This window comes from Cebidichthys violaceus, unplaced genomic scaffold (assembly GCF_023349555.1).
Source record: "Cebidichthys violaceus isolate CVI_PGR_0920_01 unplaced genomic scaffold, fCebVio1.0.p SCAF_118, whole genome shotgun sequence".
In the NCBI taxonomy this organism is placed as follows: Eukaryota; Metazoa; Chordata; class Actinopteri; order Perciformes; family Stichaeidae; genus Cebidichthys; species Cebidichthys violaceus.
In genome coordinates this window covers 229,242-250,529 of record NW_027176283.1, presented here as the reverse complement: position 1 = coordinate 250,529, position 21,288 = coordinate 229,242, and the positions used below count along the sequence as shown (strand labels likewise).

At 45.2% G+C, this 21,288-nt stretch overlaps 2 protein-coding genes across 2 annotated transcripts in view; one reads left to right on the top strand and one right to left on the bottom strand.

Moving 5' to 3' along the window:
* Positions 1 to 21,288, bottom strand: part of LOC137868563 (zona pellucida sperm-binding protein 3-like) — a 251,084-nt gene that overhangs the window by 129,972 nt on the left and 99,824 nt on the right.
* Positions 7,712 to 18,628, top strand: LOC137868568 (sodium- and chloride-dependent GABA transporter 2-like). The gene is made up of 15 exons (XM_068705433.1): positions 7,712 to 7,824; positions 10,460 to 10,704; positions 11,198 to 11,332; positions 13,063 to 13,203; positions 13,291 to 13,381; positions 13,468 to 13,600; positions 14,100 to 14,234; positions 14,359 to 14,462; positions 14,880 to 15,004; positions 15,664 to 15,776; positions 15,914 to 16,051; positions 16,158 to 16,260; positions 17,671 to 17,771; positions 18,037 to 18,207; positions 18,397 to 18,628. The coding sequence occupies exons 1-15, from the start codon at positions 7,814 to 7,816 to the stop codon at positions 18,511 to 18,513; spliced, it is 1,863 nt and encodes a 620-aa protein (XP_068561534.1). The 5' UTR covers positions 7,712 to 7,813; the 3' UTR covers positions 18,514 to 18,628.

The window sequence follows — 21,288 nt, the reverse complement described above, 5'->3', positions numbered from 1 at the left end:
GTGTCAATTTGTATATACTTAAAATCTTAGCAGTCTTCTTCTTCCCTGCCTTTGTCGGCGCATTGCTAACTTTGCATGTCACCCCATCGACTGTAGATCAGGGAAATAATGTTAAAGCGGCAGCGAGAATGTTAATCGCGCCGCCTGCATGCTCCGGTGCGTGAATGAAACGACTGTGAGCCAACTGTACAAATATTGCTCAATATCGCTACTGGTAAAAAGCTCCACAGGGTGCCTTTAAGTTGCAGTGTGTTGCGCTCGTTAGGCCAGTGCAAGGATCTACCTCTTCCCCCAAAAGAGCCTAAATGAGTGATTCCCACTCTTATGTTGTGTTATGAAGTATGTCTTCATGCATGTGCGAGGTCCTTTTCGCTGCTATAATAAGATGTTATTTTAACTGACATTTTCCTCTTTTCCTTCCCCTCAGTTTGATGGGTCTGAGGTTTCCGTTGTACAATGATGATGATGATGAATTTTCTATTCCTATATTGCTTCCTTGATGTCTGATGAGAATTTATGCGGTCGCTCCAGCAACGGAGAGTTTTGTAATGCAGATAGCGTGCGGGAGGTTGCTGTTTTACTACCTAGCTCCTTTCAAAATGAAACACTCGTCTCACTACTGTGGCTTGGATCAGAGCGAAAGGACAGAAACCACACGAGGGCTTTTATAAACGAGGTCCCAGCAGAGGATAGGGAGGTTATAAGCCTAGATTTGGAGCAGAGAAGTGGACCCTCCCTCCAGTCTTAAGAAATGTTTCCTCTAATTGTTTTGCTGCTCTGACATATGAAAGCATTGTAGTACACAAATCCCATTTTTCTTCTTCTGTTCGGCGAAGCCTTGACAGGACTTTTGCGCTACAGAGTCGATAAAATATGCAGGAGATTAAAAATGTCCAACATACAGCGTAAAACTTGCCAAAGAAACATAAACACATGCCTCATTCCATTACACCAGCACCCGCCCGTCTCCTCAAGTCAAAAGAATGTGAACAGACTGGAGCACTGCAGTTGTTGATTAGGGCCCTTTTGTTTCCCGCTCAGGAATCCTAATGTGTCACTAGGAGACAGGAACCCTGTGCCACTTACTCTTTTGAGTGGTTGTTGAACGATGACGGTTGTAATGAAAGATTCTTGTGTAAATGTTTCGCCATGAACAAAATGCCAGAAGCCAGGAGCATGTTTAAACAGGACAGCTGATATTTGCCCTTCTCAATGCCGTGATGACTGTCATAAGTAAGACATAGATGTGAGAGACATGAAGTCGAAGATGAAATCTTCTAAGTTTCTTTCCTCATACTTGTATAAAAACAAAAGCTGTCGCAACAGTAGTTAATGCCAGCCACGATTGTGTCAAAACAGGGTTCGATGCGACTGAAAACTTGTGGATTATACCTTTTAAATCATACACAACAGACTGAGAACCCCCTTTGTCATGAATCATACAAGTAAGAACGTGGCCATTTGATATCTGTTCTGTCATTACCGTCGTATGTATGTGTTTGTATGCTGAAAGCCGTCTGTGTGTGTTGGACTAACTCCAAGAAAGCACCTTGTGAGCCCTCAGGCTCCTGTTCGCCCCTCACTCTGGCCATCCGATGAAGAGAAATGGGACAGCATGTGAAAATAAAACGAGAGCATCGGCGCCAGTAAACCTGCAGGATCGGTGTCGTGTTAATGCCGTCCATCACGCATGACATCATCGACACTTAAGAGAGGAATGATGCATCTCACCCCTGACCGGGCTTTCAAAATTATACACTCTGGTTCAAGGGCGGACTTTGCTGATAATTTCTTTCATATGTCCAAGTGTCAAATAAGGTTATCGGAGATGGAAGTTATTTATCATGTGACTACCTCACTCTAGCTCAGTGGTATGAACTCAGGATTGTTCATTCTATGCAGTAATTCAAGTATTGCTCGTGTTCTAACGTGTTTTCCCTGAACCAGCTACGCCTGCTTTCCTTGCTTCCCTTTTATCTTTATCTCTGCCATCTCATCCCCCCCCCCCCCCCCTCCCGAACCCCTGATTCCCATTCTTCATCATCAGTCCCACATCCTCATCCAATGAAAGACTCTCTCACACCGCCCTTCAGTCGTTGTCCTGCGCGTGGGTTCATCTCGTGTTCGTAACAGTTTTCTCTGCATGCTTTCCCTTCCCTCTGCCTCGGTCAGCGCCGTGCCAAATACATTTCTACATCACTGTCTGTCTGTCCTCGTTCCAACCCCGTGACCCAAAAGGACCAGAAAGAATGGAACAGGAGGCTGGTGCAGTAGAACATTGGTTCTCCTATTTTAGGGGGGCTACAGAGGAACCAAAAGCCCCAAACATTGTTTTTTATTTCTAGGGTAAAAGTGGGGTTATTAGTCAATGGAATCTGGAATCAGTGTGAATGTCCGGCCCTTAAATATTTGGTGTAAATAACTGAAAAATCCACGGTACTCCTAGCAACACAAACTGGGTGTGAAAAATAACAGCTGTTAAACAAGACAGCCCGACACAACCGCAAATTACAGCCTCAAATATCACAGTAGAGACAAATTAGGGCAATTTTCAACAAATTGTTCCAACTTGAGCCGTTTTGCAAGTCGTCATGTGAAAAATTCCGGTTCGTTGGACAAGTTTAGGAAATGCCTTCCTCAAGGATAAGTGTCGGCGTGGCACAAAAGTCTAACCTCTGGTTCGGTGACTGGGATAAACCCAAATAATTGAATGTTGATACAACATAGTTAGACAACACAACATACCAAGTCTGAGCAGAGGTTCCATGATGGTGTCCTACAGGGACGAGACAGAGACACAAGGAGCAGACAGAAGGACAAATAAGCAGTGTCCACTGTCCACCCACAGCACTTCACTTTCCCACAGCACCCGGGGAAGAAATCTTCAAAATAGAATTTAAAATAGAGCTAGAGAAGAATTAAGACAACCAGAAAGAGATACAGAGGGAACGACGGAGCCGGAGCGGAACTGGTTATTAGAGCGTGTTGCTCTTGTTTTGATGGAGCCCTGCACTCCTTATGAGACCGGATTGGCTTCTATTAGTCAGCGTCTCACTGAGGTGAAACAGGTAAAGACTTAAATGGCGTTTATGTGCCTTCTGACGTTACACTTTAAGCTCGGGGCACACAGAAATGAAGGACGACAGGACAATAAATGACAGGATAATGGGGACGAAAATTTGCCACTTAAACGTGGATGCCAGATCAGCGTTGCTGGTAAATGAAGTCAGTTGAAGCAACGTGTGCTATATTGACTGAGACAGCCAAGTTCTCATGCAAGCTGAATTAAAGCCTCTGGCTACCATAGAACAGAAGTGCACACCCTAAACCTGGGATTTTAACCCTAGGTAAGGACATCATATTGGGCCCCACCACCCATGGCCTCACCGAACTTGCGCAATTGCTGTAACCACACCTCCAGAACCCATTGAAAAGAGTAACAATGTGAGTTAAGTAACATGTAAATAAGTAGACGGTACAGTGTGGAGACCTCAGAATCTATCGCCCTCTTCATCAAACACACCTGTGATTTCCTCCGTATCCTCAGCTTATCTGCCCCTTCCACCTGCTTTTAAAAAAAAAAATTTTTTTATTGCGGTTCCTGCACCGATTTGATCCAACACCTGAGAAGAATACAGAGAGAGCAGTGTCACGTTTCCACTGGTAGGGTTTAAACTATTCATATTTGTGTGTATGCAGGTGTGTGTGTGTGTGTGTGTGTGTGTGTGTGTGTGTGTGTGTGTGTGTGTGTGTGTATGTGTCAGTGAGTCTGCACCAAAGTACAAACTACTAATTTCAACTAATATGTATACTTTTGTAATTCATTTTGTAAATGTTTTGCGTTTAAAATCTAAATTTTAAAAATAACTAGGAACTAAAGCTCTGAAATAAATGTGGTGGAGTAGAAGTACAAAGTGGCATAAAAGAGAAATGCCCAAACAATGTAACTAGTTACACTCCACCACTTTAAGGCCATCATCTTGTATCAACATGTGTTGGATTTGTGTCACATTCCTCTACTCTCTGCTGTTGTAGTGGGTGAATGACTTCCTTGTGCTCTGGCATTAAGCATACATCAGCATGACACAGCAAAAATGTGAAGTAAGAGTCTGACTGAGCATTAACAACAGTAACAAGATACAGGTGCAGATAATTAATTCAAATTGAAAAAAAAATGAATTTAATTGGGGTGGGTTATCGTTTGGATTCGTTGACGGGGTCAAAACAGGTCACAGAACAGAACTTTTAGTTTCGGTGTCTACAGTACTGTACACCATGTCATTTATTCACCTAAAGACCTGCTTCCCCTCCCTGTGCCACTACAACGTGAGGTCATCTGTGTTGCAGCGCTTGTGTTTTTATTCGTGGTCCCTATTTAGCTGCATGGACTTTGTAACGCCTGCCAAATTGGACCGCAGATGTTTCCAACCCTTTCGTGTGATCCGACCACAGTGCTGAGGCAGCTACTCGGATTTGGCAAATGCACTTTTCTGTCATCGCAGTGTGGCGGGATTTTGGCGGCGTTGAGCAATCTGCCCCTTTGATGGGCTGTTGGCAGGAGGCTTTAACGGAATAACTAAAAACCAGTATTATGGGCCCAGTTTCTCCCCCAACAGCACTGAACACTCACCATGATCCGCGTCTCACAGGACGTCAAATAGGAACCTGATGCCGGTGTGTTCATGAATCATAGCTGTGTGCAAATTAGCTTATACAGCTGCAGGAGGCTGGGTGTTGAGTTGTGGATGTGTCGTCCTCTCTTAGGGGAATAGTATGTGGTCACTTTTTTCGGTTTGATCATTGTGCTTGCAATTCAGTATCCTGGCCTGCGCTCGTTCATATCACACCAAATGTTCTTAATTTAACTAGTTGATACACGACGGTCTAAAACTTGTTTTAAATACTCTTCCCTTCACCATGTGTAATTTATGTGTAACTGTAGGTCGTTAAAACACCCACATACCGTCATACAGTACAGAGGATGTGATCTTATCATCCCTCCCCTCACGTGTTGCTTTCTTTTTCTCATCACAGTAGTTTTGTCACAACACGCTTCCCTGTTTTCTTGTCAGGGAATCAAGGCCCCTTCCCCCCCCTCCCCCGTGGCCCTCAGAGCCCCTTGACCGAGGTGCTTAACCTCAATTAGGTCTCCAGGCATCCAAGCGTATATGAAACGGCTGGCTGTGGAATGCAAAACCTGCTGCCAAGTCAGCAAATAAAAAATCAACTCAGGTTATAATGGATGCGATGGCCTGTAATGATATAATTACATTGCATGTACCCCACAACGTTGCCATGTGCGTGACGATGGAGATATGTGGGGTACTAGTCACTGAAAATGAATCAAATTCATATTTTTGTTGGTTTAATATAGCAGCTTCCATGCAGACAATTCATTAACTTGCCTTCGAAATGAGATTCCTGCAGAGCTTTGTTCGTGTCTTTTGTTCTCCACTGGGATGAAAGACAGGAGTCTTTGTGTTTGCTGTCAGGGGAGGCGGACAGGGGGCTTATTATTTGATGCTTTGAGATAATCCGGCGCTGCATTCCTCCCTGGGGCAACCTCAGCCCAGAGTGTGAACGTCTGGGAGCCTCAAACCACATCACTGTACAGCTGACTTCCTGGCACTGCTAAATCACACTTGGTACAAGTTAAAGCTGTATCAAATATTACACTGGTATCAATACGTCATAAAGTCAAATGTATCGCTGTCACGGCAGTGTTACATTTACTTGTCACACTGGCAAACCAAGATGTTCAACTTTGTTAACATTGTCGCTTTACACAAAGTGACCAGTGTTCACGTCGCTGAAGGGTTGACGGTACATGTAAAGTGCAATGAGGTCTGAGACTCCCATGATCCTTTAGCCCCGAGCTTCAGGCTCAGTGAGCAGCGGGAATCCGGGTTTGCTTAGCTTGCCTCGATTTTCCCCGAGAGCCTGTTTCATCACAGGCAAAGGCTGGATAGGCGAGGGAGAGACAGGGTGTGCCCACTTTTCTGTAAAAAGATCCGGGCGAACAGGGTCTTAATTAATCCGTCTCATTAAGGCGCTCCATTGAAGGCTTAGTGGGTCTCCACGTGAACCGAGGTAAGTTCAGCATAAGGACAGTCCTGGTGGTAAAAAAGTACTTGTTTCTTTTTGCATGATCTAATACTTGACCAAATAATATGTGTTGCTAGAGGTGTGATTATCACAACTTAGTGCATTGTTGCCTAGAAACAAGTGGGGGCTCATTTCAAACGCCATGTACTGTACTTACAGGCAGCTGGCTTCTTGATTATGATACTAATAAAACCACCAAAATCTAGATCCATGAGGGGGATTTAAAGTGCAGACAGGAGCCGGATTGTCAGACAGCTTTTCTAAATTACATCTTTGGTGTATTTTGTTCGTTTTTAGTTTCGGAAGTTGTGTCAAGATGATTCTCTGTGCTGTAGGGTTTGCCCTCCTTTGCAATATTAAAGGAATAGCTGGGCATTTTCGGAAAAATGCTTATTCGCTTTCTTGCTGTGAGTAAGATGAAACCACTCTCGTGTCTGCACGCTAACTAGCTTAGCACAAAGACTGGAACTGCGAGCCTGGCTCAGTCCAAAAGGGGGGGGACACTTTATGCCCACAGACAAATACTCTCATGTTAGGTGTTGTGCTTGATAATGTGATAGTAAGGATTTGGGGGGGAAATATTGAGATTTGGCTAAATTACCTTCAATGTGAAGTGAAGCCCCACAAATCTGTGAAAGCAGCACTAACATATCACGGGACTACCCACTGTGGTTAAAAGACTCATGTAGGGAATTGCCCCTCAAAACATTCCCATAAAATCCCCAGGACAGATTATCAGCACCAAATATCTGGCCTACCACAAGCCTCAGGGGAGCCCAGTACAGTGTGGACATAAGGCCAGAGGTTGCTTTTAAGAGACTCCTCTTTTACAAGGTATGTTTTTCACATAGGTTGAAGAGGAAGGGGGTAAAGCCACAGGAATGTTTACCTATTTAGGACATGGGAACTAGAGTAAGGGAAGGAGGTAAGGAGTTAGAGGTCTGATGTTGACCACATCAGGAACTCCTCTTTCAAAGGGTTCAAACAAGGCAAGAAGACCACTTAAATATCTGACAGTGTGTTTGACCTGAAGGTTGAGGCTGCACATTAATGTGTCTGGTCTGAGTGCATAAAGAAAGATTGAATTAGCCTCCAAATATTGAATTACACTGTTTTCTGCTCTGATAGTTGGCAGACTGTAATCAAATAGATTCTCATGTTGTCAAACATTCGCTATGCAGTCAGTACACAGACTACATAGCATAAAATGACATGCAAAAAGCAAGAACGGTGATTTTATTGTACTTTGAATGTCATGTCATTCATATACCATTCTGGTTGGACACCATATTTAACCCAAGACCTTCCGCTTCTCAGATGATCTTGTTAACTAACCCCAACAGTCACAATCAAAGCTGAATATTTGCGACATTCTGTACGCTGCAATGTTGCTTCCTACTAAAACTTTTGAAAACCTTGCCGTTTCACAACAGGCTAGATGGAGGCCTGAAGAGTTTCACAATGCGTACCACTGTATATCAGCGACCCACTGCCCTCGCCCTGGATGCCAGACACCAATAAAAGCAGCCATAAAGCACGCAGTAAATGTGTATGGCTATGCCTGGTCTGAGTTACACGCCGTGGCACCACATTTACAGGGGCTACAGGTTTGTCAGGACAGAACAATGGTGACTGTATTGAAGGGCCCTTACCGTCGGTGTTTTATTTGGCCCCTGGGAAGCAAAGAATCTGCATTTTGAGAGATGACATGCATGCTGTGTGAGTATGTGAATGGAGTGCACATGTGTAGCTGAGGAATGTGCGCATTGTATATGATTGCATGACTTTTTACCACTTCCTGACGCTTGACCCTTAACTTTTTAGATTTTTCGGGGGGAATTTTCTCTTCTAATGAGGGAGACAAAAGTAAATTGTGACATAAATTCATAAAAGGAGTTACTTGCAGACTTAAGCTACATTTTACCAACTCAGTAAATCTTTTATTAAGCTTGATTGATGCTGTATCAAAACCAGCTTTTCCTTGGAGCTTGGAGGCAGTCGTAGGTAAAGGAGTATGTCATCTACATAAAGGCTGATCTTCAATTGCAGTTCCAATGGTTGCGTTTTTTATTTCTGATGAATTGATGCAGCAAATACAGATGGTAAGAGTGGATATGTGTTGAGTCCTCCTGCTGTAATGTGAAACATTAAGATGTAGAGACAAAAGGCACACATGCAGTGTAGAACACAATGAATAATTAAGACCCTGAAATCCGAGTAATCCGCTTTAGAATTTTGTGACTTTTAAAAAGTGGTGTTCCTCCTCGCTGAAACACAGGTATGCATGTGTGTATATATCCACAAGTCAGAGTACAATGCTCACTTTTGCATGTGATTTATAAACCCACTAATATAACCTAATATGTCTATGCAGTGGAATGTAATTTTCTGAATGAAGTCCTTGGAGCAGAGTGCTAAATGGAGCCTGGACTTTTTTTTTTACTATGGCTATAAATGCTCAGCTGAATGAGCACAGGCAATGACACAGCCCATTAAATGTGCTGAGAGCTACGCAAGGTGGCCTAAATGGTTAAGTCGCCGAGACCATTTACAGGATAGAGTCCACAATGTGGAGCCGGAGGCTGTTGCTTTACTCAAGTTTAAGTACTATTTATAAAAATGCAAAGAATTCAGGTCTTGGACAACAAAAGAAGTGTGCAACTCTGCTTTTTCTAAGAAGTGATTACATAAAGTGAATGTCTGCTGATTTTGACCTGGAAGTGATGACACAGTAAATATTATTATGTATTACAGTTGCAAAACAGTCTAGGACATATATTTGTATTCTAATATTCTATTCAAATGTGTATGGTCATATTTAGAAGCCCAAGGTAGCAGCAGGATGAAAGATTTTAAAAAAACAGGAAGTATAATCCATCTATTGATTTGCTGACATATACTGTACATTTTATTCTATTTCATCTTTACATCTTCAGTATCCATGCAAACGTCTAAAAATCATAAAGTGGAAGATCGCATTAACCCTACCTATCATCTGTGATATATTCTGTTATTATCAGCGCTCTATATAAAAAGAAGTCATTTCGTGACCTATCATTGAGTAACCTACACCTGTACTCTTCCACGCGACTGGCTGTGCCCAATCATAGTCCCTCTATGAATTTGGATATTGGCCCAGCAGCCTCTCACAGAGTTTCCTTGACTGGAACAAACCATTTCACCACCCGCATACGGGGGTGGTCGCGGTGCGGAGAAAGACAGGAAACGCAGAGGTAGGCAACATAATGTCGAATTCTCTGCAATTTATCCTTTCATGCGACACACCGAGGGAGGACGAACGTGTAAATTGATAGCTATTATTTTAGGCTTCTATTACACAGCATTGTTTTTCTTCATCACGCCTCTCTTTAGATCCGTACGGACGGCGTAAACAGTCCCGTGGAACCGTTACATGTGTATTCCGCAACGCAGGGACAACGGAGCCGGTGATTTATCCCATGTGTTGCTACAATGTCATAATTATTATTTTTCTTTCGGTCAGTCATAGTGTCAAGCGGAAAGGGGGGCGGACAAAAGGCGGCTTGTGGTCGTTGAATTCGGCATTGTGTACACATGTTTCCACACCAGGAAACAATGTGGCGGAAATGACTGAGGTCACGTTCACCATAATAATAACAATAATACGAAGATTCATCAGCAACCCCTGCATCAATAATGGAAATAAAATGGCAAAAATGTGAAAAGAAATACTATCAACTGATCAAAGGTCCCTGTAACCATTTAAATATTTTAATATTACAGGAGACAAAAATACTAACAATAAGTTAAATTGGATTTTGTAAAGATAGATTCATCTGGTTTAAGTCTGATTATCAATAAATGCTTTCTAAAGTTAAGTATAGTAAAAACAAGTAGGAATCGCTGTACAATGAACCTTTTCACAGCAGACATTTTGACAGGTGAAATTAGTAACGACGGTTTCTTTCATGACATATATCTGCACTATTACTACTATGACATGTCGAGCTGTCTACTGTGAAAAAAGATTATGCGTTCTTTCACACAAATACAAATTCATGGTGAAATAAATTGCCTCCAGCCAGATGCACGAGCGGAAAGTTGTCAAACTTGGTCCTTGAGTGTGCTGCAGAGTACAGATAAAGGACACACGCCCATGTAATATTCGTCTTGAGACGCACGTCACCGATAAGTCAGGCAGCCAAACCAACTGCCAGAAAGGAACCCCAAGGTCTTGTCGCACAATCCCGGCTGCGACAATGTGGGTGAACCGCACTTTGTGTTCCCTTTCGATTGCATCTGTTAACATACTGTAGCAACATTGTCTCCAACCATTTCTTTCCCCTCCTATATGCTTGTGTCTGCCTCTCTTCAGAGGCGTGTGGGTGTCTCTGCCAGAACAAGTCATGGCCGACCAGCTGCCTCCGCAGCAAGGAGACCCGCTGCTGAATAAACTCAACCAGGGGAGCCTCCCCAACGGGAAAATAGCCACCAAGGACGGCCTTCATGCCAGGGGGCAGTGGGCGAGCAAGGCCGAGTTCCTCCTGGCCGTGGCGGGGCAGATCATCGGCCTGGGCAACGTCTGGAGGTTCCCCTACCTCTGCTACAAGAACGGAGGAGGTAAAGCGTGTGGGATAGAGAAGAAGAGAGGGACTTTCAGCTTTAGAGTGTGAAGAATTGGCATTCTGTAAATTCTCTCTCTCTCTTTCTTTCCCCTCTTTCTTGGCTCTCTGTGTGTTATCTTCCCTTATCTTTTCCTTTTTATTTTCCCCCGCCAGCTTTTTCTCATCCTCTAAAACTAGGGGAGGTGTTTGTTAGATCATATTTTAACTCCTATCATATGATAAAAGTTCTCCAAAATCCATCCATTACACCGATTTTTACTATTTTCGTCAGGTCAGATGGTTGACTTGGATTTTAATTGAGGGTTAATTGAATTAATAAAGTTTTATAACAGGGTTCATTTTGTGGTTATTACTTGGTTGTCAGGTTCAGGTTTAATTTAAACTGGGGTAAAGGTTATTTTAGGGTTAGATGTTGGGTTGAATGTAATCAGTGAAGGTCCTCACAAGGATAGAACCGTGTGTGTGTGTGTGTGTGTGTGTGTGCCCAGGTGTGTTCTTTATACCCTACCTGTTGTTCCTGGTGCTGTGCGGCATCCCCCTGTTCCTCCTGGAGACATCGCTGGGACAATACACCAGCCTGGGAGGAGTCAGCGCCTGGAGGACCATCTGTCCATTATTTGGAGGTAGGCTTATCGAATCGGCTATGTTGGTCTGCAGCTTGTGCTGATGTTGTGTTGCATGGTTACCCAGGTTCCGTGAAGAGCGTTGATTAAACTGATGATGATAATAACATCTGCTCTGGAGCTACCTTACATCACCGTACAAACCTACGAGATAGATGTAGCCTCGCCAAACATCTGTCTTTTCACTTTCTCTCTCCTTTACTTTCCTCAAGCATCAAGCATTCCCATGTCCACATCAATACAAAGCCCAATTCAACAATCTGACCGCAATTAGGAGATTTGGCGCTCTCTGCATGCGTGTGCAGCTCATAACCAGCCTCAGCTTGTGTATCAAAACAATTCAAGGGCTCAGAAGGCGACGGGTTCCCCGCCAGCCAATAAAAACACCCAGTTGAGATTGAATGTTGTTTTCACGGCATCCTGTCGTCCAAACAATGGATCGCGGTTAAGCATTAACCTGACACACAGTCACAGCGGTGAAACGCAACCTGTTGTGATCAATGCGATGCTTTTAGAGAGAAATAGAACATTGAGTGAAGTAAACGGCACGCGTGACATCAAGCCGGACCGCCCATTCAGTAAAGGTCCTATGGAGGACTTTGATCCGTCAATCTCCCCGGCTGTATTTATTTATAGGTGCAGCACAATGACTAATTGGTGGGTAAATGGCATAAGTGCAAACAGCAGCGGTTGACCATGCTCTATTGTTGTGTTTAAAAAAAAAAAAAAAGGAAATTGTATTTTTGCTTTCAAGGGGTCACGCCTGTTTTTATGTCCACAGGTTGAGGCCACTGAAGCACCACACGAGGGTACGATTCGGTGCACAGTGCGAGATATGTAGCGGGGGGGGGGGGGGGGGGGGGGGGGGGATGACCGTGTTTGAAAAATGCAGCGGCCTATAGCTGATTATTTAAAAACGCTTACTGAGAAAGAGGAGGAGGAGGCTGGTGGGGAGGGAGAGGATGAAGAAGTGCAGGCAGGAAGAGACCCACTGAGCCAGAGTCTGTGATTAATACCAGCGATGCAAGAAGTACTAAGATCCCTTACTTCAGTAAAAACACTCTGTCACAAGGACAAGTCCTGCATTTATTACCTTGTAGAAGTATGTATTTATATTCAAGAAGTTGTACTAAAAGGATAAAAGTAAAAATACTCCTGATGAAGCCAAATGGGCTCTTGAGTCAATTTATTTTATACTGTAATATAAGATTATTATTATTATTGATGCCGTAACATGTGGGATGCATTTCAATGTTGCATCTGGCTGCAATAACACTCATTTAAAAATATGTAGCGCGTCCTCGCCTATACGTGTTTGTACAGATAAACAAAGAAATGCTTCTGTGGGAATTCCTCACTGGCTTGCACCATTAATATGCCATCATCGGATAGAGGCCTGAATTTCATTAGAGGACACCACAAACAGCCATTTGTGTCGGCAAAACAAGCCACACTTTCCAACCCACTCGAGGCCTCACAAGACCATCATTCACTCTTAATGGAGACGTGCTTGATGTGGGCCGCGAGTCGAGTATCTGACTTAATGGATGCTCTCATCTGGAACTCAAGTGACTTTGATCTGATAATAGAATTCATGCACATGAACGCTTTGAAGCGTGTTTATTTCTGTTACTGTGACCAACCGCGCGTTCATCTGCGTCCGTCACCCTGCTCGTGTTAAGTCACCGCACCATGACACACGGCTTCCACCTTCCTCCCCGTCTCTGCAGGTCTCGGTTATGCCAGCCAGGTGATGATCCTGCACGGCTGCGTGTACTACATCGTCATCCTGGCCTGGGCTCTCTTCTACCTGTCCTACAGCTTCCAGGCGGAGCTGCCCTGGTCGCACTGTAACAACACGTGGAACACTGGTCAGTAACAACAGGATGTGAGCGGCGTCTGCGGATGCTCTTTGAGTCCACCGTGTTAAATGAAAGTGTTGGTGTGTTCTCCTGCAGAGGCGTGCGTCCTGTTCAACCACCTCAACCAGACAGCCAATGGGAGCAGCCTGTCTGTGAACGCCACCTCCCCTGTCATTGAGTTTTGGGAGTGAGTGTAGCTTCTTGGTTTCTCACTTTTTTTGTGTTATTGATTATACATTAACAGCAGTGTGTGTGTGTGTGTGTGTGTGTTAGGCATGAGGTGCTCCGTCTCTCCAGCAGTTTAGACGGACTGGGTCCAGTCAGCTGGAAGCTGGCTCTGTGCCTCGCCGTCGTCTGGATCGTCTGTTACTTCTGTGTCTGGAAGGGAGTGAAGTCCACCGGAAAGGTGAGCGGGATCAGAACTTTACAGATTCCGGTGACTTACCAAAGAATCACCTCAGTGAGTGGTTTCGAAAGGCCGCGGTTCTTTCCGTTTGGTCTGAGAGGCGGGCGCTCAGCATCAGACTTTTAAAACCCTTGCTCTAGATCACTCTTGTTTATTTGTCATGCTCCTCTGAGAGCACGAGGTCAGAAAAACAGCAGTGTCCATGAAGCTCGAGGGCTTTTCAGCAGAGCTGCGTGACGGAGCGGCGGCAAAGTTAGAACCTGAACATAGACGTTGTTCTGTCCTTTATTTCCTTTGGCTGGCAAATGAAATAAAGAGACCGGCCAATGCAGCAATTTTGTAGGATTTGTTTGTTGTGCGGCTGCCACCAAGATTTTCCTGGGTTCCCTCTTTTTGGTACGTCAGCTCTGTTTGAGGACATCACAGCCGGTTGCCCCTGCTGTTTCCTCTGTCCCCGGGCCGTCCTGACCACATCCCCTGCGCGCTGTGTACATTCTAGGTGGTGTACCTGACAGCCACCTTCCCATATGTCATGCTGTTTGTGCTGCTGGTGCGCGGTGCCACGCTGCCCGGAGCGACCCAGGGCATCATCTACTACCTCAAGCCCAACCACACCCGCCTGGCAGACCCGCAGGTACAAGAACACGCTCAATGAGAGTTCATGGGGGGGGGCTTAGATAATTTGGCAAGTCAAGTCGATATACAGACAGCAGGGACGTTATTCTGGTTTTAATAGAACCTCCCCTCTCTTTCTACAGGTATGGATGGATGCAGGTACCCAGATATTTTTCTCATATGGAATCGGTTTGGGAAGTCTCACAGCCCTCGGCAGTTACAACAAATACAACAACGACTGCTATAGGTGAGAGCCTTTTGTCACACGTCTCCTTCCTCTCCACTTCAGACAGGCCGTGTTCACTGAAATGTAAGACGTAAGCCCCGGCTGGTCAGGTGGCTCCCAGAAGGAATGGCTGGAATGGTCAGAGAAAACACACTGATAGGGCCACACCTTAGAGAACAGCGCTCTCTCTGCCATGTTTCCCACACTCTAGGACTCACACACACACACACACACACACACACACACACAGAAAGAGCCAAGCACTTAACTCTTGGCTTGTATCTACACTAACAAGCCAGAGCTCCACAATTCATGGTCAAAGACCAAGCTCCACACCTCAGTAGATTCTGTTACAGGCACTTTTCTACATGCATTTCTTCCAAGTTGTGTCTCGCCATAATGCTAAAGGAATTGTGTTTTGTTGGTGTGGCCCTCCAGGGACTCTTTCCGCCTGTGCCTCCTGAACAGCGCCACCAGTTTCCTGGCGGGTTTTGCCATCTTCTCGGTGCTGGGCTTCATGGCTGAAGAGCAGGGCGTGGACATCGCCTCCGTGGTGGAGTCAGGTGAAACATGGTCGGGGATGGAGACGGCAGAAGTGTTAAGGTTTAGTTCTTTGTTTGTTATAGTTAACAAATCCCATTAAAAGACCAAAACCAATACTGAGTATGTCCTACCAACTGGTATTGTCTGCGTAGTCTGAAATACCCTATTCCTCTGTGCCATAAAGCTCCACAACCCATTAATCTGTATTACTCCGCTGCTAAAAATAGTCCCCAACAAATGTTCTATTTACACCTAAAGGTTTGTTAAAAACGACAGCGCCCAGCTGCTTTAGGAAAATACTTTTTTTTTAAAGTTATATTAAATATATGTGACCTGTTTTTAAAAGATTTACACCTTCAGTGGGAATGAATGGACCACAGACACAGTAGGGAAGTTGGAAAGTATTAATTGAAGGGGAGTGTTTTGGTCTCTTTGTGGGATTTCTTTGACCATACTAAACAAATATAGAATAACACCAGCCTCTTTCTATAAATCTTAACTTATTCTTTATTGTATCAAAAACAAAATACACAGCAACACCTCATTTAGGACCTTATTCAGCTGACCATTAATCTCTTAATACGTATTTTGGTGATACTTGGTTACGTCTTCCTTCTGTCACATATTTTATGTTAGAATAACATGTACTTCCTTTTATATTTTTTGTTGTTCCTCTCAGGGCCCGGCCTTGCCTTCATTGCCTACCCGAGGGCTGTAGCCATGATGCCTGTCCCCCAGCTCTGGGCCGTCTGCTTCTTCCTCATGATCATCATGCTGGGGCTGGACACACAGGTAGAGACACACACACACACACACACACACACACACACACACACACACACACACACCGGCTTTGATGAATCCCTCGCGATGGCGTTGATGTATTGTGCATGCGGAAAAACTGACCCCGTCTCCTCTCCGTCACCCAGTTTGTGAGTCTGGAGGCCCTGATGACGTCTATGACTGACCTGTACCCCCATGTGATCCGCCGAGGCCACCGCAGAGAGCTGCTGCTGCTATTCGTCTGTGTCGTCTGCTTCCTGGTGGGACTGGTCATGGTCACGCCGGTAGGTCACGCTCAGGGTGAAGATGATCCTCTACTTTATTTGTTTTTCTAATGATGATCATTAATGGAGTTTTCATTTTTGCTTGTTTGTGTCCGCCGCGACGCAGGGTGGTCTGTATGTGTTCCAGATCTATGACCATTTCTCCTGCAGTGGAGCCAGCCTGATGCTTCTCTCCATCTTCCAGTCTGTCGCTATCGGCTGGGTCTACGGTACAAATCTCTCCATCACCCTTCCTTTCCTTTCCTCCTTGCCTGTCCTCTTCTTTCCTTTTCCATTTGACTTCCATCCTCCCTCTATTTCTTTCCTGTCATACTTTTTTTGTTTATTTCCTTTTCCCCTCTCCTCTACTCCTCGTTCATTTCCTTTCTTTTAATGTGCTTTGCTTTCCTCCTCACCTCACCACCTTCTCTTTTCCATACCTTTCTTTTCCTCCTTTCCTTTTCCTCTTCTCCTCTCACTCTTTCTTTTTATTCTTTTCCTTCCTCTCCTCTCCTCTTCTTTCCTCTATTCTCTCCCTTCTTTACTTTTCCCTTTCCTTTCCTTTCCCTTTCTAATCACCTATACTTCCCTTTCCTTTCCTTTCTTCCTCTCCTCTACAGCCCCACCAAATGCTTTAGGTCCTCTAATCACAGACTTATCTCATATTTTAAAAATGTCCTACCATCCCATTCCATGTCTGAATTTAATTAAATTCTGTCGAAGCTCAATAGGCTCAATAAATCTTAGTTTGATAGCTGTCGGTACTCACATGAAATATAAAGACAGAACAGTGCCAAGAATTAAACTTTTTTTTTTTTTATCACTCCACTAATGAAAGTAGTTCCTATAATCTGATTAACACACACAGTCCACTTCCTCCCCTCCCTCTACATTCCAGTTAGAGTCAGTAGACAGTATATTAACATGGCTGCAGCTACCCACTGTTGTAAGGAGACTGGCTCCTCGCCAGGCCCCTGTCTGTCTCCTCCAGGCCCTAAATCAGCCCCCGGGCCCCGTCGCCTCCCGGTCTCAGTCTGGCAGCCCCAGGGAGCCCCTATCCAAGCCAGACCTGGGGCTCTGGAGCATTTCCAGAAACATTGTTTAAGAGTGCGATGTGCCACTTACATACATTCATGACAAATACAAATACTTTGTTTGTGGTAAAGAATTAAAAGTAGTTCCATCGCAAGTGAGTCAAGTAGATGAGCAGAGTGTGTGTGTGTGTGTGTTCGTGTGTGTTGGTGAATTTCATTAGGAAGCCTGTTTTTATGGCGAGCAGAGCAGAGTTTTTTTTGTGGACTGGCTAACACAGCGGTCAGGACTCCAGTGCACCTTTTCCCCCGTTTATGACTGTGGGATGTGACCGTACTCTAACATACACTAACACTCCTCTGCTGCTGGGCTAGTGAAAGTGAAAACCAATGTGAACTTTTACATTATCACACTCTTTTAGAGCTACTTCCTGTTTCAACTTTTAACTACATAGATACTATGTACTGCTACTACTACCATGCTTACATCTCCTGTAACTGCTACAGCTATCTTGTGTGTACTATCACTGCCGTTGATACTGTTATCAGGTCGGTCGTAAACCAAACCACCACCGGTCGTGGTGACGCTGTTCTTGTTTTCGGCCACAGGAGCCGAGCGCTTCAACGCCAACATCAAGCACATGACCGGCTACAGCCCGCTGCCCGTCTTCAAGCTGTGCTGGAAGTACTTGACCCCAGCCGTGTGCACTGTGAGTGACCCGCCCCCCCGCTGACCTGCTTCCACACCCTTAAGTGTGTCGCTTGCTGTGAAATAGTACACACATTTAACTTCAAATAACGCGTCATGCCTGTCAATCAGTCTACCTCTCATGACCTCTGTGGTGTCGTACTTTTTACGACACACCAAACATCTTTCACACTTGACCAGAAAACGTCAAAGTCAAAATTGCTTCCGGTATCGCTGTGTCAACCCGATACACTCACTGACCCAGTCCTCCTTGTTCGTGCCCGCAGGCTACCTTTGTGTTTTCCCTGGTGAGCTGGTCTCCGTTGAGCCTGGGGAAAGGCCTGGTCGCTCCAGGCTGGGCCACCACTCTGGGCTGGCTCCTTACCTTCTCCTCCGTCTCCCTGCTTCCCATCTGGGCCGTCTACGCCCTGGCCACCACCCCGGGATCCCTGCCGCAGGTTACACCAGAAATGAATTTGCCACCATGTGCTGCTGGATGATAGATCATTTACCCAAAGATGTTTAAAGAAATCACACATATACAATTACCTCAGATAATTACACAGAAGCAAGATTTTTAAAAACTAAACACAATGTGATGTAAAACAATCGACTAACTTCTTACCCCCCCCCCCCCCCCCTCACAGCGCTTCCAGCGTCTGTGCAGCCCCGCCAAAGGCTCCTCGCTGGCGCTCCACTACACCCCCGCTCTGCCCCTGACGGAGAAGCCGAAGGACCCCGTCCAGCATCCTATGACCCCATGATCGCTCTCCGTGAGGTCAGGGCGTCTCACTTGGGGAGGAGGTGCAATTTCGGCCTCAAGAGCCTGTGAGGGTGGCTCCTTCAGAGGCTCCAGCCCTGAATGGGGGGGGGGGGGGGGGGGGGACAGCTGACTTTACCCCATCTCCCAGTTTACCGGTTACTAGAGTCGACTTATTCTCAAATACTCCTTGATCTGGTTAACCTCCTCAGCTTCAAGTGTCTTCTTTTATGCACTAGTTGAGTCACTGTACTCGTGAACCTTGTAATAACAGCCCCTATAGCCATCCAAGGCTCAGGACGCAGCTAAACAACGACACTTGGATGTTTTGTGTTTTATGTTTTGCCAGCATTAATGACTAAGCTGGCCCTCCACTTTACTCTCTATGAGAGATCACTGCATGCTTCGCTTTGACTCTCCACTGAATATCTGCTGACTCTGTGAGCCAGACGTGTTTTATACAGTGATTTGTCTGGACGTGTATGTGCTTCACCATCTGTGATCACCATATCATGGAACTTGGCTCAAAACCATGCCTTACCCTCAGACTATGTAATGCAAGAGTTGTATTGGCAAAACACAACTTTTCTTTTAACTTTTTAAGTGCTTAACTTGATCTGCGTCTTCATCTAAAAGTAGGCTGGAGAATGGTTTGGGCTTTTTGTTGTTGTTGCTGTCAGCCTCATTCTCAAATGCACAAGTTTGAAGTGCAGCTCTTTCTAAATTGACGAATAGAACCTCTTTGTGATGTACCAAAAATTATCATCTGACAAGCTGGAAAACACGCAAACCTGTATTAGTACAATATTGAAATATTGCTGCTGCTGCGTTGACAAGACTAAAATCATTTTTGCGTTGAACTGAAAATGTTGATATGTTACAATAACTCTGCCACTCCAACGCGCCTCTCTTGGTAGAGGACGTGACGGTATCTTTAACTGTGACATGCAGAAGAACTCAAACACCACATGGATGAGCGATGTCTTGGGTGAGCGTGGGTGTTTAACATGTTTGAAGATAAATAGTTCCTTTAACAAACTTGAAACTGCTGTTTTTTCTTGCACTGCCATTCGGACCTGGATCAGGTTTTTGATTAGATTCTCCTCTGAGATTCATTTAATGCCCATCTGCTCATCTCTGTTCCCAGGTGTATACATGTGCCTCTTTTTTATTTTAGTCTCTTTTCTCTATGTATCTTTTATTTCTTTTTTAAATGAATATATATTTATATTGTGGATAAAAGAGTTTGTGTTGTCTCTGTTTATTTCTTGCAAAAGGAAGCAGTGAGATGCTGCGTGTGTGTGTGCAGGTGTGTGTTTGTCTTCCCCAGAACAAAGTAAACCTCGCGGAGGCTAGCTGTTGCCCAGGGGATGTTGCTCTCTCCCTCTGCGCCGTGCTAACAGATGCTCAGCACACACCTGGTTTCTACAAAGAGAGGAAATGAAGGAGGGATGGAGGAGAAAGCGAGAGTACGCACACACACACACACACACACACACACACACACACACACTCCATTCGCCGCTCAACCATCAAGAGAACAAGCGCTGTGATTGCCGCTCCCTTCATCTGAAGCATTTTCATCCTGATGGGAATTGCTGGTTTAACATCCATGAAGGGATAGAAGAGACGGACGGAGGGAGAGATGGAGCAACAGAGGGATTGTGTGTGTGTGTGTGTGTGTGTGTGTGTGTGTGTGTGTGCAGAGGAGGAGAGGGAGTCATGGAGACTAGAGAGGGAGGGAGAGTTGCAGTGCTTGGGAAGGGAGGGGAGGGGGGGGGATTCTGACACCACCACTTAGATAGAGCATGGCGGTTATGTAAAAGGCTCGGCCCGTCAATTAACCGTATTGGATTCCCCTCCCCTCCCAGCCACCGTAGGAAGTGGGCCGGTCCCACACACGTGGCTCGGCACGCAGGTTCTCTCACACACACACACACAACTTGTTTTGGTGATGCTCAATACTGTATGCAGACTGCTTTACACGTGTGATCCGGGTTACTGCTGTGTAATTGTGTGTGTGTGTGTGTGTGTGTGTGTGTGTGTGTGTGTGTGTGTGGATAACGGGGGCGGTTTATGTCCATATGGTTGCTTTGGCATACATCTCGGTTTTTAGATGATGGGGATTAAAAACGCTCCAATGGGCTGAGTGTGTGAGATTCAAAGAGGAGAGAGGAAGAGGGAGGGAGAGGAGAACATTGTAGGGATATGAGCCAGAGCGTGTGTGTGTGTGTGTGTGTGTGTGTGTGTGTGTGTGTGTGTGTGTGTGTGTGTCGTTTCAGTGTAGCATTGAAAGATGCTGTGGAAAGTTGCCTAAGCCACTAGTTTGCAGCTGCAGTACACTTCACCACATGCATTAACAAGCCTTACTGTGTGCACGCATGGGGATGAACTCAACATACTCTCATGCATATCTACACACACACACACACACACACACACACACGAAGGTCGATCTTGACATCACTCCGTCCTGATCAAACATCCTCTCTCACACACACAGCTCGGGTTTGCTCGGTCTTTCTAGGCGTCTTTTCTTTTTTCTTTTTTTTACTGCAGGTAATACACTTGACAGTTTGGTGTGAAGGAGATACAGCTGGGGGTGAGGCAATGGGGGGTGGGGGGGGGGGGAGGGTTGGAGACCAGACGTGAGGACAGAGAGAAAAAGAGACGAGTAGTGGGAGGTGCATTGCATAACAGGCTATTTGGACGTGAGGTTCAGCTCGATGCTGCATGAGAGCACATCATGTTCAATAGGTTGCAGGGCCGCAGCAGAGAT

Coding starts and splice junctions, on each gene's coding strand:
- LOC137868568 (XM_068705433.1), top strand. Junction 15,777..15,913: donor TGCTGGGGCTGGACACACAG/GTAGAGACACAC, acceptor TCCGTCACCCAG/TTTGTGAGTCTGGAGGCCCT. Junction 17,772..18,036: donor TGACCCCAGCCGTGTGCACT/GTGAGTGACCCG, acceptor TCGTGCCCGCAG/GCTACCTTTGTGTTTTCCCT.